The 18,777-nt window shown below is 35.3% G+C and overlaps 1 protein-coding gene across 5 annotated transcripts in view; it reads left to right on the top strand.

Annotated features, from left to right (window-relative positions):
• ndrg3b (ndrg family member 3b) overlaps positions 1-18,777 on the top strand; it is an 81,919-nt gene that overhangs the window by 13,383 nt on the left and 49,759 nt on the right. The window contains exon 1 of one of the 5 annotated variants that reach the window (XM_056448808.1): positions 13,203-13,310. The exons of the other annotated variants lie outside the window; for them this stretch is intronic. Coding sequence (XP_056304783.1) covers positions 13,260-13,310 — 51 coding nt within the window. The 5' untranslated portion in view covers positions 13,203-13,259. Of the gene's footprint in view, positions 1-13,202; positions 13,311-18,777 lie in introns of those variants that run through there. 5 annotated transcript variants of the gene reach the window in all.

The following is an 18,777-nucleotide window of genomic DNA, read 5'->3' as shown; positions in this document are numbered from 1 at the left end:
TTATCTCGCTTTATTATTTATACCCTTATCTCTCATTTATTTATTTATCTCCTATTTATTTATTTCTCAATTATTTGTTTATCTTTTATTTATTTCATTCATTCATTAATAACAAATGGCAAATAGAATGGGCATCTGCATACAACAAACAAAGTCCATAGAAAAATATACCTCTATAAATTTGCCACTTGGTGGTACCAGACTGTCTTTGCCCACTGTAGAATCCAGGGTGACACAAGTTTTCAATGCCAATACATTTTTTGATTTAAAAATCTAAATTATTTACAGAATGTTTCTTGAACTTTTTAAAATGCAGTCTCAGGCTAGCTTCAAATTGCTCCAATTGAACCCACGAGGACTTTGACCGTACAAAGTCTTAAGCTCAAATTGTTCTTCGTTCTTTTATTGATCAGTTCACTTCAGTTAAAATGTATTGTATAAGTTGATATCACTTTTGTAAAAGTAAACTCTATATTATAACTGCAGGTTAACATTGTATATGCTTGACTGCTGAACTGTCCACTCTTTTCTGATTTTGATCATAATTGAATTATGTGCGCATTTTGTAAGCTGATGTGGAATGATAATCATTGTGAAGAGCCACTGTGCAACTACACTTGGATTGAATTGAATGTACCTTTCAGCATTAACAGCTCATCTGGCAGACTGGCATTAGTGTACAGATTTTCTTTTTTTTTTTGATAATATGACTTATTATTTCGTCTGGTAAGACCCATGCTCCTGCAATGAAACTGCAGTTTGGAAGTTCAAACTACTGAGCACCATGGAAGTTGCAAAAAACATGGCAAAAAATCTTGCATCTTTTTGACTAAAGACAGAAATTTCTTGTATGACTAAGGTGGTGTATATTAACACATATGTTTCTTCTGAAAGTGCACTAATTCAGTAACGGTTCTTTTTTTTTAAAGCCCACATTAGTTGTATAACGATGGTGGCGTTAGGTCAGATGGCACACCGGATGGCGGATGTGTTTAGTCAGGCATGACACTCACTCTACCGGAAAAGGGCAGGCGCAAGAGATGACCATTAACTCTCATTACCGTCATATCTGCAGTATGCTCCAATTTGTCTCTCTATGTTGCTTGTACACACAAAAACGAAAACATGTTTACGGGTTGTGAGTATAATCTCTGAAAGCAATTATGTAATTCACCAGGTGATATGGTGATCTAATGCATGCAAAAGATTTATTTCCACAAAATGCAGGTCTTGAGAAACTTATTGACCGTTTTTATGTTTGTTTAAAATTGTGTTTGCCGTTTCGAGCATCCAACTATTATGATTTTAATTATTAGGATTGTTTTGAAAACTGATTTGACAATGCTATTTTTTCACTAAACATAAATAAATTTTTTACCCAAAAGTTTGACTTTATTTCCAGCTATAAAGTGAATTAAATAAATGAATACAAAAATATGTATTAGTGTGTTATATCAGATAGTATATTTAAATGATTTGTTTACATTATTAACAAGGGCTGTGCAATTACCCGAAATCGAATTGCAATCGCAGGCTGCAATATTATAATTTATATTTTCATATATATATATATATATATATATATATATATATATATATATATATATATATATATATATATATATATATATATATATATATATATATATATTATAATTTATATTTTCATATATATATATATATATATATATATATATATATATATATTTCTTTCCTCACAATTCTACACAAATTACCCCATAATGTCAATGTGAAAAAAGATTTGTTGAAATTGTTGCAAAGTTACTAAAAAAATAAATAAAAAAATCACATGTACATAAGTATTCACAGCCTTTGCTTAACACTTTGTTGATGCACCTTTGGCAGAAATTACAGCCTCAAGTCTTTTTGAATATGATGCCACAAGCTTGGCACACCTGTCTTTGGGATTTTTTGCCAATTCCTCTTTGCAGTACCTCTCAAGCTCTATCAGGTTGTATGGGAAGAGACTGTGTACAGTCATTTTCAGATCTCTCCAGAGATGTTCAATAGGATTTAGGTCTGGGCTCTGGCTGGGCCACTCAAGGACATTCAGTGAGTTGTTGTAAAGCCACTGCATTGACATTTTGGCAGTGTGCTTTGGGTCATTGTCCTGCTGGAAGATGAACCGTTGCCTCAGTCTGAGTTCAAGAGCACTCTGAAGCAGGCTTTCATTCAGGATGTCTCTGTACATTGCTGCATTCATCTTTCCCTCTATCCTGACCAATTTTCCAGTTCCTGCTGCTGAAAAACATCCCCACAGCATGATGCTGCCACCACCATGCTTCACTGTAGGGATGGTATTAGCCTGGTGATGAGCGGTGCCTGGTTTTCTCCAAACTTACCGCCTTGCATTCACTCCAAAGAGTTCAATTTTACTCTCACCAGACCAGAAATTTTAGTTTCTTATGGTCTGAGAGTCCTTCAGATGTCTTTTGGCAAATTTCAGGCGGGGAGTGGCTTCTGTCTGGCCACTCTACCATACAGGCCTGATTGGTGGATTGCTGCACAGATGGTTGTCCTTCTGTAAGGTTCTCTTCTCTCCACAGAAGAACGCTGGAGCTTAGACAGAGTGACCATAAAGTTATTGATCACCTCCCTGACTAAGGCCCTTCTCGCCCGATCACTTAGCTTAGACGGCCGGTCAGCTCTAGGAAAAGTCCTGGTGGTTCCAAACATCTTCCACTTGCGTCTACAGACAATTCCTTTGTCTTCATGCTTGGTTTGTGCTTTGACTAAACTATCAACCCTGGGACCTTATATAGACAGGTGTGTGCCTTTTCAAATCATGTCCAATCAACTGAATTTACCACAGGTGAATTCCAATGAAGCTGCTGAAACATCTCAAGAATGTTCAGTGGAAACAGAATGTACCTGAGCTCAATTCAGAGCTTCACGGTAAAAGATGTGAATACTGATGTCCATGTGATTTTTCAGCTTTTTTATTTTTAATAAATTTGCAACAATTAAAAAAAAATCTTTTTTCACATTGTCATTATGGGGTATTGTGCGTAGAATTTTGAGGAAATAAATGAATTTAATCCATTTTAGAATAAGGCTGTAACATAAAAAAATGTGGAAAAGGTGAAGTGCTATGAATACTTTCCGGATGCACTGTATACCCTGTATATTAGATTTATTTAAACGACCTGAACCCTTCACATTAAAAGCAATAAACACAAGATTCATGCAGTTCTTTTATGTTTAATAAATGCATGATGCAAGTCTGCGGGCAGCTGTGTTAAATAATCAGGATCTCAGTATTGACTTAAATATAAAAAAAATAATGGACACGATCAATACTGACCCAAACAAAGGGCAGCTCAATAGTTTAATGTGTGTTTTGGCATGCTTTTGGTCTGATATTGATTTTGGCCATTCTATATTCAAGATCAGAATGTATTTCACGTAATATTTAAAAAAAAAATATATATACAATATATTTTAGGGATTGTTTATCGTAAAATTTTAATTCTCAGTTTCTTTTAGAAGAATGTTGTGAAATAACATCCATTATCTTCCATAGTCTTTATTTTTTGCTCCTACTATAGATGTCAAAGGCTTATATTTTTTGACTGAGAAGCTTGCTTGACTGAGGAAATGTAATTTTTAGGTGAACTATCACTTTAATGTTAACAAAACAAACGGTGTGTGTGCGTGTATGTGCGTGTGTGTGTGCGTGTGTGTGTGTGCGTGTGTGTGTGTGTTTTGTGTGAGAAGAGAAGCAAGCATTGTGCTAGTGATGCATGCTGCCCTCTGTGGTTCATAATTAGCATTGCATTCTCTTTCAACATCACTTTTTTCATAGTTGTCAGACAGTGAAGAGACAAGCTGACATTTTAATGTGCAAGATCAAAACGTGTGTGTGTGTGTGTGTGTGTGATCTGGAGCATCCTCAACTGCAGCTGTGGCAGGATACACCTGCTGCTTTATGTGGCTGAGGTTAAGCTTGTATACAGTTATTTTGATCAAGGGTGTTCCAGCACTGGGGTGCACACGCGTGGGACGCTGCATGGGGTCTTTCTTCAAACCCATTGGAGGGAAACCCTTGTTCCCCCCACTCACTCACTTTCTCATCCATCAGAACCTCAGGTGCATCCTGGGACAAGGTTACACCATCTGAAATGTCAAGGGTTAACCTGTGTTTTTGGGTTACTGTGTGTTCAAAAGATCATGGAAATATTGAATTGTTACGCAGTTATTTTTGATGTGCTTGTGATCCTAAAGGCTTTTTAAAGGTACAATTCACATAAAAATCATTTACTTGCCCTCTAGTGCTTTTAAATTTTAGATTTTTTTTTTTTACTGTTAAACACAAAAGACCATATTCTAAAGAGAGCGGTAAACCAGCAGCCAAAAAAGAAAAAGTCTTTTGCGTTCAACAGAAGGAAAGGAATTCAAACAACATGAAGAAAATAAGTAAATATGATCTTTTTTGGTGATGGACTAGGGCTGGGCAATATTGCAAAACAAATTATCACAATATCTTGTTTTATATCGTTCAATATAGATAATCATTAAATATTTTTTATCAATCCATTTAGGAATATTAGGATTTTTTTTTGTTATTTAACCACTTTATTTTCATTTACCAACATTACTAAGGCAAATAGTTTTAATAGTCAAAAACAAAAATATTTAAACAAAATATCTCATCTTTATAACAAAATAAACATAAGTGTTAAAGAGACTCTTAAACTTGATAAATAAAATGTTACAAAGTGTGTGCAATGATGTGTAAATAAAGTGTAAATACTTAAAGATGTGAATAATAATGATACAGTAAACCTAAACTTGATAATATAATAATCAAATCTGAGCTTTTAAGTAAAGGAACCAACCATCATTATTCAAATACACACTGCAATATTACAAATAGGGAAGTTGAATGACTATATTACCCCTAAGCTAAAACTCTTTCAGATGGGGAGCTAGTGGGATGCACAAGAAAAGAAACCAAAAAGCCACTCTGGCGACATACTTATTTTTTTACAGTGTCCAAACTGCTGCTACAGCCACTCATTTTCACGTGTGGTGTTATTCCGACCTGAAGTGACAAGCATGTGGTTTCCTTGACCATTTACAATGGGCTTTGCGCTCTATCAGAAACAGAGAAACCATTGCTACCGCACTGATGCAAAAATCACTACAGTGTTTGGGTGTGCTGTATTTGTCTGAGGTAATTAGTCTGCCGTTGTGACTGAAATGTATATATTTTCCATATAAAGATTGGTTAGTTCTACTTGCATGAATCGCGGTGCACTCATGACATTCAAAAAAGTTCAGGGGCCTCATGTATCAATGCTGCGTATGCACAAAAACTTTTGTACGCCAGGTTTCACGCTCACGTTTGGATTTACTAACGATGAAATGAACGTGGGAATGTGCGCTGGTCGACGCTAACTTCATGCCTGACGTACATGCATTTCTTGTGTTTTGTTTTATTTTCATTGGAGACTCCAAGAGGCAGTTGTGTTAAATTGCACACTACAAAGTATCTTTGAGCCGTGTAACAGCAGCTGTATGGGACGAGATCATCCGAATGTCTAGCATGTATATAAGGTTTTCATACCATACAGTTGACCAGCCAAACATTTTTCCCAATGTAATCGGAGCGATCTACTGAACATACATTGCTATAAAGGCACCATCTGAAGATGAATTTGCATATGTGAATCAGAAACATTTCCATTCAATAGATGTGCAAATAAAATATGATGCACACACTTATTAATGATTCTTACTTGTTTTCCTCGTGATGAAGAGTAGGCAAAATCTGATTTGTAGCGGGGAAAAAAAAAAGGAGTTCGTCAGACACTGGATTCGAACCGAGTTCATGCTCGAACGTGTCAACATGTTGCTATGCGCTTTACGATTTACGCCACTCACGCTCTTAAAGACAGTACAAAATTTTACATCCATACATCAGAGTATTTCTTTTTTTAAAATCTACTCAGTGCGATGTTCAGACCCAACTGTGTTAATCACATCAGCTACACTCTCCCACTCTATTTTTTTCTTTTGTTATTAACTCCAGTAGACAAACTTGCAAATAACACAGTTTTTCTCCGGTCTACCTCCGAAAGCAGCACCTCCAATTCACATTCTGTTCAAAGTTACTCTTTTTGCTTGTTTTTGCCATTGCTTTTTCGTTGGGTTTTGCCAAAGTACAGTCATTAGCATATTCATACATGGGAGGAGGCAGGGAGGAGTTTTGCACTCGTGCATGTTGCGCTCAGTTTCACGTTCATTCGGATGTACAAAGAGAATATGCGTGTGATTCAGCGTGAGAATATACTTGTGATTACGCAGTGTTTCATACATCTGAATTTTTTACTGCGTACGCACGTAAATGAGGCCCCAGATGTTTTTTAGCTAGGTGCGGCTGGAAATGACAAACTTGCACCCTAAGCTTATTGGCATTGCTTCCAAGGCGTGTGCTCAGCAGCCACATTTTAATAAAACTGTAGCCTTCATACCAAATCTTTTTTTTTATCGATATTGACAATGGTATTCAGTCAATAAATATCGAGACCGATTTTATCATTCAGCTCAATGATGGACTATGACTTTAATAGCGGTTTACAGACTTTTTGAACTTTTCTTTTGGAGTGTTTGAAAATTTGCATAGTCAGAAAATGTAAAAAGAGTTTTTAGTTAATTTAATTGTCTTATAGGGTCCTTGTTGTGCTTTTTATGTGTTATGTATATTTTAATGTAGTAGTTTGTGAACGTAAAAGATCTTCAAAGTCTCAAAGGTGAAATTTTATGATAAATGGAGGTTTTTTAAAGAAAGAAGCACACCTAAGCTACCTGAAACGAGTCTTACTTCTTGCACAAACCTATTTTGTGTCAGCAGTGTAGGGCACGTTCCTTTGAAAAAGTAATTAGTTATACTCACAAATAGTAACCGAGTTACATAATTGTAAGATATATTACCAACGAAAGTAACTATTGCGTTACTTTAAAAAAAGAATTTGTCAATGAAAACATAAAAATAAAATAAAACAATTGAGTTGTGTGTAATAACAATGAAATGACTGAAGGAGAAAGCACTGGAATGTATTTAATACTTTATATAAAAGACTTTTTTGGTGATGGCAGCTTACAAACACCTCTTATGTGAAGAATGAAGTCACTTGCATTGCTCAGGTGTGAGTTTTTCAGACTTTAACTGAATGTAAAAATCTTGATGATTCTGTGGGTCTCATCTATCAAATCTGATCTTTATAATGTATTTTCTATTGAATTCAAGTCAGTTGCCATTTTACAGCTTGATATTCTTTCTCTGAAAGCATATGAGTTTCATTGGCTGTGTTTTAGATCATAGTCTTGCTGAAGTGTCCACTCTGGTTTCATCTTCATCCTGATAATGTAGATGTTGGACTAAATCAGCTGATGTTAATTTACAACGACGAAAGGCAGAGGGTTGCTGAAGAACAACTGCGAGATTTCAGCTGCTGTCTGGGCTTTCACTGCCTTTCTACACCTTCTTTTTTTTATGTGTTCAATACTTTTTCCCTAAATCAATTAGATTTGTTTTCTATGGGTTTCTTTGGTTGTTACCAACATCCGGGGAAAAGTCAACGGCACCCTTAGAAATACGTTTTCTGAGGAAAATGGTGACATGTTCAATACGTATTTTCCCCGCTGTAACTGTAACTATGTTGGTTTTTTAGCAGCGTCTATTCTAATTTGCAGTTAAGTGTAGTTAAAGTATAAATTCATATGCAAACTTTTTGTATAAATAACAGAAGTGAAATAATAATTTGGTGCAATAAATGGATCACATTGCCTTAAATGTACATTTTGTGTTCATAGAATTGTTTGTGTGCTGTTGACATGAGTTAAATGTTTGTAGATTGAAATGGGAGAAAATCCAAATTTTGTTGACATGTCAAGAATATGCTTATTGTTTTTCTGTGCTGAAAACAAATCTATTTTGCATACACTTCAGAAGTATGAGCATATGGGAATTTGGTGACCAGTCATAACACCCTGAGTCGTATGACCTATCAGAGGAGTTTACAGAGACTGAATCCGACACTGTGAGAAAGATCCGATGCTGTAGTGTGTATTATATGAGACAAAATAAGTGATTTTTGACCTTGGATGGAAGGAAATCTAATATAGGAATCTCCAAAAAAAGATTAGCCTTAAAAGTATAGAATATCAAGTTCAAGTTTTACTTTATTGTCATTCACATGTATGTATACACAGAATGAAATTTTGTAGCAATAAAAATAACTCTAATCAATAAATACGGGTTCTTTAAAGGCCTGTTTCCACCAGATGCCATATAACTATACAGCAGCATTTAGAATATAAAATGTAGTATTTAAACACTTTTTAATTACAGTTGACATTTAGGCATATCTCATTTCCCCCTGGAACATCTTTGATACTTTTCTCTTGTTTTCTTGCTATTTTAATGGAAATAATAAAGCACACTTTATCTGTTGTGCTTTTCTTATCAGAGTTATTGTATGACGCTTTTGATCTGAGATGACCTATTTCACAAACCATTTGTCTTGCATTGTTCAATTGCAAGGTATGCAGTCTAGTTTAATCTAGGTCAAGTTTACCTTGCCTGTAGATTTGCTTATGTAGCCGCCTGCTGCGAATGCTTCAGTGGTGCCACATTAGCTTATAAAAAAACAGTAAATATGTCAGTGATGGTGGCATTTGTCTTAATTACCTGCCTTGTGTATGTACATTACCTGACAAAAGTCTCATCGTCGATTCCAGATGTAAGAGCAACAAATTATAACTTGACTTCTAGTCAGTAATTGGTAGATTGGTAGATGGCATAAGGTAGATTTTTCTGATGAATCATCTGTTAAACTGCATCACAAATACTACAGAAGGCCTATTGGAATCCACATGGACCCAAGATTCTCATAGAAATCATTCAAGTTTGCTGAAGGAATAATCATGGTTTGGGGTTACATTCAGTATGGGGGCATGCAATAGAGCTGCAGAGTGGATGGCAACATCGACACACAGTATCAAGACAAAAAAGCAAAGCAAAGAAGGTAAAGGTGCTCCAGGATTGGCCAGCCCAGTCACCAGAAATAAACCTTGTTGAGCATGTCTAGGGTATGATAATGTCCTGATCATACTTTATTTTGGTAAAATAAGGGTAATCTAGAGGTCTTTGCCGTTTATATAAGTCACTACTGATGCCAAAGGATCAAGTAGAATTCAAGTTATAATTTGTTGTTCCTAAAACTTGCATAGGCAACAAGACTTTTGTCAGGTAGTGAACTGTATGTTGGTCACTAAATTCAAGATAGCAGGCTTTTTAGGCTTTGGATGAAGGACTCTGAATGCTGGAGATGTGGGAGTGAAGGAGACTTGGTACATGCTCTGTGATCCTGTTCAAAAATACTGGATTTTTGGAGTGTCCAAATTATTATTATTATTATTCATTCATTTTCTTTTCAGCTTAGTCCCTTTATTAATCTAGGGTCGCTACATCGGATTGAACTGCCAACTTATCCGCCATATGTTTTACGCAGCTGATGCCCTTCCAGCTGCAACCCATCTTTGGGAAACACCCATACACTTCCATTCACACACATACACCACGAACAATTTAGCTTACCCAGTTCACCTATAGCGCATGACTTTTGTAGCACTTGGAGAAAACCCACAGCAACACGGGAAAAACCAGCAAACTCCACACAGAAATGCCAACTGACCCAGCCGAGGCTTGAACCAGCGACCTTCTTGCTGTGAGGCGAGAGCGCAACCTGCTGCGCCACCGTGCTGCCCCATTATTATCATTATTATTATTATTATTATTGTTATTAATATTAGCATAAATTTTTACAAAAAAAAAAAAAACTGTGTTAAGGTGCAAACATTTAAAACACTATGAGTGAACCTCGGCAGATATATTGACTCTGATTGGCTGTTGTTACTTTCCTCTCTCGTCTCGACTCCGACCATTAGTAAGGTATCAGCAACTTTTTAGGGGGTGGCGATTATAGATAGTACATATAATTTAGATTATAATATTTAAAAATAAATTTACCACACATGTCTGCGTTGCATATATTATTATCTGGATTATGATCATTTCGACTGTCTTATGTGCTTTAAAGCAGAGTTTAATTGCTTTCACACCACGCTGTTGATATCATCCACAATATGCATGTTGGCAGAATGTTTGTCTCATTAATGTGGCAGCTGTTTCTAAGCAACTTAATTAGCAATCTGAACATTAGAAATGTAGAAAACCGTTTGTGATGTACATTAAATCAAGCAGCAAAAGCATTTGCTGGAATGTCTTTGCTGGAAGTTCATGACAATTATTTATCTCGATGTGCTTGGAACGGTATGTGTATATTTTGAAATAAGCTGCATCATCAGTTTTAGGCATTACATTTGGGAGATTGTTTGCTGATGCCATTCATAGCTGACTAATTAACAGTCATTGTGATTTTATGAATCTTCCATGAAATTAATGTTGACTGCAGTTTTTAATGTTCAAGACGATTCTAACTCATTAGCATTTGAAGTTGTAGAAATATAAAATGTATATAATCTAGTTCCAAATTGACACTTATATTTATATAACTGAAAAGTTATATTCTTTTGTTTTTAATTATATAATTTTATTCAAAACTGTTGCTGCCCAGGTGTGAGAGACATCAAAACTTTTGCTTCCTGAGCACTGGCTGATGCAAAGTGATGCAAATGCTATGGGCAGTGTCTCAATAGCCCCTTTCGCACATACAGACTTTTCAGGAAAATTACTGGCAGTGTTTTGTAAAGGGATCATGTGTGAACAGTAGAGATGTAACAATTCCCCCTGAGCCAGTTGGAAATTGATTCAAATATGTGACAATTCAAACTGATCCAAATGTTAAACGAATCGCAATACTTCTTTTTTTGAGCAGAGAGGGCGCCTTGTTTACAGGCACAAGCTTTCTTTACCTGCACACCAGCTACGAGCTAGAGCTGAGGCGGCAGAGTAAAATGACAGCAGTGAAGTGCGCCAGAAAAACACAAACTGTGTGCAAATACTGCAAAAAGACGTTTACTTACACTAACAGAACAACATATATGATGCACATAAACCGTTAGCGCAGTGAAAAACTACCATCACAGACGTCTATACGAAAAAGAAACAACTATTAATAAGCCAAACCACACGTAACCACACATGATTTGCAGCTTCACTTGAACTGTTGTTTTTGATTACATCCCTCAAAATGGTCTATACAAGTAAAATTAATTATTCACCTTCATAATCATGTTCAACTCCTGTTTTTATCCTAATATATAATTAGTCATTGTGTAATCAGTATTTTATGCCAGTGGTCAGTCCCCTGGATCAGAGGGCCTATTGGCCATCTCTGTATACACTGCTCTCTGGTTTAGTAAACTCTCCACTCCAGCCAGAAAACAGTCACAATTTTAGTTTGTTTATATTAAAGAGTCTTCTTTTTTTTGTATTAATCTTTTTTCTTTCTTTTTTTAAATAGCCATTTTTGTTATGGCAGGAAATATATTATTTTTCAAAAACATGCAGCATTTAAAAAAAAAAAATGAAACAAATCACCTTACATTTGTTTCAGATAATTTTGTTAAATCATGACTGAATCATGACTTGTGAGATTAGTTTTGTGAATCGTATCGAATCATGAGTCAGGTAAATTGTTGCATCCCTAGTGAACAGGCCTTTTTTGAAAATACCGATAAATTCATTTCAGCAATTTTCCACAAAAAGAAGTTGTAACATTATCGGTAATTTGCTGGAATGCTGCTCTATGTGAACGAAGAAGGAAAATTGCCAGAAAGAGCACGTTCACGCTTCGAACAGCTAGCGTGAGACTTCTACTCCAGCCAATCAGAACATTTAGACGCGTTCACATCTGTGCTGCTTATAAAAAAAATAAAAACCTTTGAATATTTTTTCCAGACACATTTAGCTGCTAGATGTTAGTTAAATAACGTTTCTATGTTCCTTCTGAATGTATATTGCTAGTATGTTTATAGTATGAATTAGCATGGTTCTAGTATGATTAGCTTGTTGCAAGCCTGTTTCTAGCATAAATTAGCATGTTGCTAGCATGTTTTTAGCATAAATTATCATGTTGTTAGTATGGTTCTAGTATGAATTAGCATGTTGAAAGCTTGTTTTTAGTATAAACTAGGGTGGTATTAGCATGTTTTAGTATGAATTAGCATATTGCTAGTATGTTTATAGTATGAATTAGGATGTTGATAGTATGATTAGTATGTTTGTTAGTATGTTTCTAGTATGGATTGTTATATTGTTACTATAGATTTGTATATTGTTAGTATGGATTGGTATATTGTTAGTATGGATTGGTAAATTGTTATTATAGATTGGTATATTGTTAGCATGAATTGGTATATTGTTAGTATAGATTAGTGTATTGTTAGTATGGATCAGTTTGTCCTTAGTATGTTTCTAGAAAGTACTTGAAAAGTGGTTAAATTTGACGTTGGAAAAATTCTCTATTTTACCCCAAATTAAACTGTTTAATCCCATGAACTGTCTGAGTGTTTAATCATATGATGTGAATCAGGAATGGCGTTGCATCCTAATGCTAGGCTCATCTGCACTTGTTTAAGCTGCAAATCTCAGTTCCCCATCACTGCAGCCAGGCTGCGCTCTCTGGACGGGAAAACCAGAGACTTTAAGCTCAAGACTACCCAGCTCAGTCACACAATCCCATTTCCCACAACTAACACACACTTCTTTTACATTCCCATCTCTTGAACCACAACAGCAGAGACATTTATTGCAGACACTCCTGCATGTATCGTCACCACATGGACTTGTCCATGCTTGTCACTATGGCAACAGCAGCTTGAATGTTAAAGCTTGCTCTCCACTTGCACTTTTCTGCATGGATTTATAAAGACATTTCCTGATAACTGTCCTTATCAATGGCACACTGGAGCAGAAGCAGAGATAGCCCCTCCAGCTGACCCTCTAAATCTAATTCCAGCAGCTTGAGTGCCCTCCTTGTTCTCACATACTTTCCAGACATCCGATTCGCATCGTTTTGAGTGGAAAAGCATCTTTTATTTGTTATGGGTGGGTGTCAAAAGCGATGGGTATAGTTGTTTGTGTTAATCACGGTGGTCCCTCCCTTACCTCTGCCACCGCCCCTCTCTCTCTCTCTCTCTCTCCCTCTGAGGAGACTGAGAATAGGGAACGGGAGAGAAGCGTCTGCTCTGTGAACGCTGCATCAAACATGACGGCGGTGCTGGACATCAACCAGGTCTCCTGTGCAGTGACTGATGTGGTGAGTTTGTGTTTATAGCAGAGCAGCCTGTTGCTTTTCTCTGCCGAGTGAACTTGGCTTGTGTGTGTGTGTGCGTGTGTGTGTGGTGATGGAGTTTGAGTCGTGTCTGTGATGGGCAGTGGAGGTGATGGATGGGCGTTATCTGATGATTGTCTCACGGTTGTTTGTTTGCATATGTGTGCGCGCTGGTGTCAAAAGGAGGCCTTTGAGTGTTGTGGTTTTGTGTATTATGGGTGAAACATGTTGTATGGTGGACTCTTTTGGACATTCTATTGTGGATTCGTTTACAAGCAGTGTTGTTCTGAATTTAACTTGTGATGTATTTAATTACTTTGATTCACATGGAAATATTTGGAATAAGAGATGCCATCAAAGATGATTTTTCTGAAGAAAAAAACAGTAAGGAAACGTGTAATTGCACCCCTCTTGTTGTTGTTGTTGTTGTTTATTATCATAATTATTAATATTATAATATTAATTATTATTATTATTATCAGGAATATTATTATTAATATTATTATTAATATTGATGTTGTTTTAACATCACTATTGTTTATTAGTAATATAATAATAAATCAAATATTTGGTAGTTTTCCTTTAATCCATATTACTTCATGTGGTAATTTGGAAGTTGTTTTTTGGGGGCAAAAAATAATAATAATATAATAATATTTATACTAATATATAATAATTAGTATTAGTACTGTTGTAGTAAGAGTAGTAGCAATATTGTTTATTTAATTGTTTATTTCTGTGGTTTTGGTGATGACGGACTAATAATAAAAAAATATATATATATAATAATAATTAATAATAATAATAATAATAATCATCATGATCATCACCATCACAATAATAATAATAATTAATAATAATAGTAATTATTGTTTTATTATATCAGTAATAATGATGGTAATTGTTGTTAGTGGTTTTGAGAATGATGATGATAATTGTTATAAAAAAACTATATATATATATATATATATATATATATATATATATATATTTGGTGATGACGGACTAACAATAATTATAATATTAATAATAATTATTATTGTGATTATTATTATTATTATTATTATTATTATAGTAATAATAATTATTATTATTATTATTATTTTATTATAGCAATTAAATAATAACCACAGTAATAATAATAATAGTAATTATTATTTTATTATATCATTAATAGTAATAACAATAATAATAATGATAGTTGTTGTTATTATTATTATTATTATTATTATTATAGTTGTTAGTTATTGTTAGTGGCATTGAGGATGATGATGATAATAATTGTTATAAATATATGATAAATGATAATTATAATAATAATATATTATTAGGGACTAAGCACCGCAGGTGTGTAGGTACCTATTGTTTTCGTTGCCCTTCTTCTTCTTCTTCTTCTTCTTCTTCTTCTTCTTCTTCTTCTTCTTCTTCTTCTTCTTCTTCTTCTTCTTCTTCTTCTTCTTCTTCTTCTTCTTCTTCTTCTTCTTCTTCTTCTTCTTCTTCTTCTTCTTCTTTTATTATGGTGGCTTGAAAAGCCAGCATACTGTTATCTATCTTAAACTTATTATTATGGTGGCTTGAAAAGCCAGCATACTGTTATCTATCTTAAACTTATTATTCTTCTTCTTCTTCTTCTTCTTCTTCTTCTTCTTCTTCTTATTCTTCTGAGACTAATTTCTAAGTGTATCTCCTCCTAGGCCTTTCAAGCTACATACTTCAAACTTTCGTCAACCTTCAAACTGGTCTGACTCGGGTTGCTATAATCTTTTCTAACTGATCCGACCTTGGGTTTTCCGAAAAACGACCCAGAAAAATCCCAAAAGTCCATTGACTTAACATTGGGTCAAACTTTGTGAGCTCATAACTCTGCATCAGACTGTCCTACAGACTTCTAACTGGACTCATTTAAACTCAGTCTAGCCAGCAGCCAATAACTGATGACTTTTTAACTTACTAGCCACTCCCTAGCAACCACTTACAGCACCCTAGCAACTGTCCCATAGACTTCCATTGTAAAAGACTCCCATTTACTTAACATTGGATCAACCTTTGTGAGCTCATAACTCTGCATCAGACTGTCCTACAGACTAGAGTCTGGCCTCATTCAACTCAGTCTAGCCAGCAGCCAATCACTGATTACCTTTAAACTTACTAGCCACTCCCTAGCAACCAATTTCAGCACCCTAGCAACTGTCCCAGAGACTGTGACTAGCTTTTCTAACACATGCTAACAGTTTTAAACTTCCTACTGACATGCTAATCTTGCTAGAAAGGTGCTAGCAACACGATAGTGACATGCTAGTCATGCTAGTAACATGCTAATTCATGCTAGAATCTTGCTAACTACATGCTAATTCATGCTAGAAACAAGCTGACTCATGCTAGAATCATGCTAGTAACATGCCAGTTACATGCTAATTAATGCTAGAATCATGCTAGTTACATGCTAATTCATGCTAGAAACATGATAATTCATGCTAGAATCATGCTAACAACATGCTAATTCATGCTAGAAACATGCTAATAACATGCTAATTCATGCTAGAAACATGCTAGTAACATGCTAGAATCATGCTAGTAACATGCTAATTCATGCTAGAATCATGCTAGTAACATGCTAATTCATGCTAGAAACATGCTAGTAACATGCTAATTCATGCTAGAATCATGCTAGTAAACATGCTAATTCATGCTAGAAACATGCTAGTAACATGCTAATTCATGCTAGAAACATGCTAGTAACATGCTAATTCATGCTAGAAACATGCTAGTAACATGCTGATTCATGCTAGAATCATGCTAGTAAAATGCTGATTCATGCTAGAATCATGCTAGTAACATGCTAATTCATGCTAGAATCATGCTAGTAACATGCTAATTCATGCTAGAATCATGCTAATAACATGCTAATTCATGCTAGAAACATGCTAATTCATGCTAGAATCATGCTAATAACATGCTAATTCATGCTAGAATCATGCTAATAACATGCTAATTCATGCTAGAAACATGCTAGTAACATGCTAATTCATGCTAGAATCATGCTAGTAACATGCTAATTCATGCTAGAAACATGCTAGTAACATGCTAATTCATGCTAGAAACATGCTAGTAACATGCTAATTCATGCTAGAATCATGCTAGTAACATGCTAATTCATGCTAGAATCATGCTAATAACATGCTAATTCATGCTAGAAACATGCTAGTAACATGCTAATTCATGCTAGAATCATGCTAGTTACATGCTAATCCATGCTAGAATCATGCTAGTAACATGCTAATTCATGCTAGAATCATGCTAGTAACATGCTAATTCATGCTAGAATCATGCTAGTAACATGCTAATTCATGCTAGAATCATGCTAATAACATGCTAATTCATGCTAGAATCATGCTAGTAACATGCTAATTCATGTTAGAATCATGCTGGTAACATGCTAATTCATGCTAGAAACATGCTAATTCATGCTAGAATCATGCTAGTAACATGCTAATTCATGCTAGAATCATGCTAATAATATGCAAATTCATGCTAGAAACATGTTAATTAATGCTAGAATCATGCTAATAACATGCTAAATCATGCTAGAAACATGCTAGTAACATGCTAATTCGTGCTAGAAACATGCTAGTAACATGCTAATTCATGCTAGAATCATGCTAGTAACATGCTAATTCATGCTAGAATCATGCTAGTAACATGCTAATTCATGCTAGAAATCATGCTAATAACATGCTAATTCATGCTAGAAACATGCTAATTCATGCTAGAATCATGCTAATAACATGCTAATTCATGCTAGAATCATGCTAATAACATGCTAATTCATGCTAGAAACATGCTAGTAACATGCTAATTCATGCTAGAATCATGCTAGTAACATGCCAATTCATGCTAGAAACGTGCTAGTAACATGCTAATTCATGCTAGAAACATGCTAGTACATGCTAATTCATGCTAGAATCATGCTAATAACATGCTAATTCATGCTAGAATCATGCTAATAACATGCTAATTCATGCTAGAAACATGCTAATTCATGCTAGAATCATGCTTATAACATGCTAGTAAACATGCTAGTAACATGCTAATTCTTGCTAGAGTCATGCTAGTAACATGCTAATTCATGCTAGAAACATGCTAGTAACATGCTAACTCATGCTAGAAACATGCTAGTAACATGCTAATTATGCTAGAATCATGTTAGTTACATGCTAATTTATGTTAGAATCATGCTAGTTACTTGCTAATTCATGCTAGTAACATGCTAATTCAGACTCGGCTTTTCAAGCCACCATAAAGTTTGTCCTCAAACTTTAATATCTAGTTATTCTTCTTCTTCTTCTTCTTCTTCTTCTTCTTCTTCTTATTCTTCTGAGACTAATTTCTAAGTGTATCTCCTCCTAGGCCTTTCAAGCTACATACTTCAAACTTTCGTCAACCTTCAAACTGGTCTGACTCGGGTTGCTATATCTTTTCTAACTGATCCGACCTTGGGTTTTCCGAAAAACGACCCAGAAAAAATCCCAAAGTCCCATTGACTTAACATTGGGTCAAACTTTGTGAGCTCATAAACTCTGCATCAGACTGTCCTACAGACTTCTTACTGGACTCATTTAACTCAGTCTAGCCAGCAGCCAATAACTGATGACTTTTTAAACTTACTAGCCACTCCCTAGCAACCACTTACAGCACCCTAGCAACTGTCCCATAGACTTCCATTGTAAAAGACTCCCATTACTTAACATTGGATCACCTTTGTGAGCTCATAACTCTGCATCAGACTGTCCTACAGACTAGAGTCTGGCCTCATTCAACTCAGTCTAGCCAGCAGCCAATCACGATTACCTTTAAAACTTACTAGCCACTCCCTAGCAACCAATTTCAGCACCCTAGCAACTGTCCCAGAGACTGTGACTAGCTTTCTAACACATGCTAACAGTTTAAACTTCCTACTGACATGCTAATCTTGCTAGAAAGGTGCTAGCAACACGATAGTGACATGCTAGTCCTGCTAGTGACATGCTAATTCATGCTAGAATCATGCTAACAACATGCTAATTCCTGCTAGAAACAAGCTGATTCATGCTAGAATCATGCTAGTAACATGCTAGTTACATGCTAATTAATGCTAGAATCATGCTAGTTACATGCTAATTCATGCTAGAAACATGCTAATTCATGCTAGAATCATGCTAACAACATGCTAATTCATGCTAGAAACATGCTAGTAACATGCTAATTCATGCTAGAAACATGCTAATTCATGCTAGAATCATGCTAGTAACATGCTAATTCATGCTAGAATCATGGTAGTAACATGCTAATTCATGCTAGAATCATGCTAATAACATGCTAATTCATGCTAGAATCATGCTAGTAACATGCTAATTCGTGCTAGAATCATGCTAGTAACATGCTAATTCATGCTAGAAACATGCTAGTAACATGC

This window comes from Danio aesculapii, chromosome 23, assembly GCF_903798145.1.
Source record: "Danio aesculapii chromosome 23, fDanAes4.1, whole genome shotgun sequence".
NCBI lineage: Eukaryota > Metazoa > Chordata > Actinopteri > Cypriniformes > Danionidae > Danio > Danio aesculapii.
This window is presented reverse-complemented; position numbering and strand designations above follow the sequence as displayed.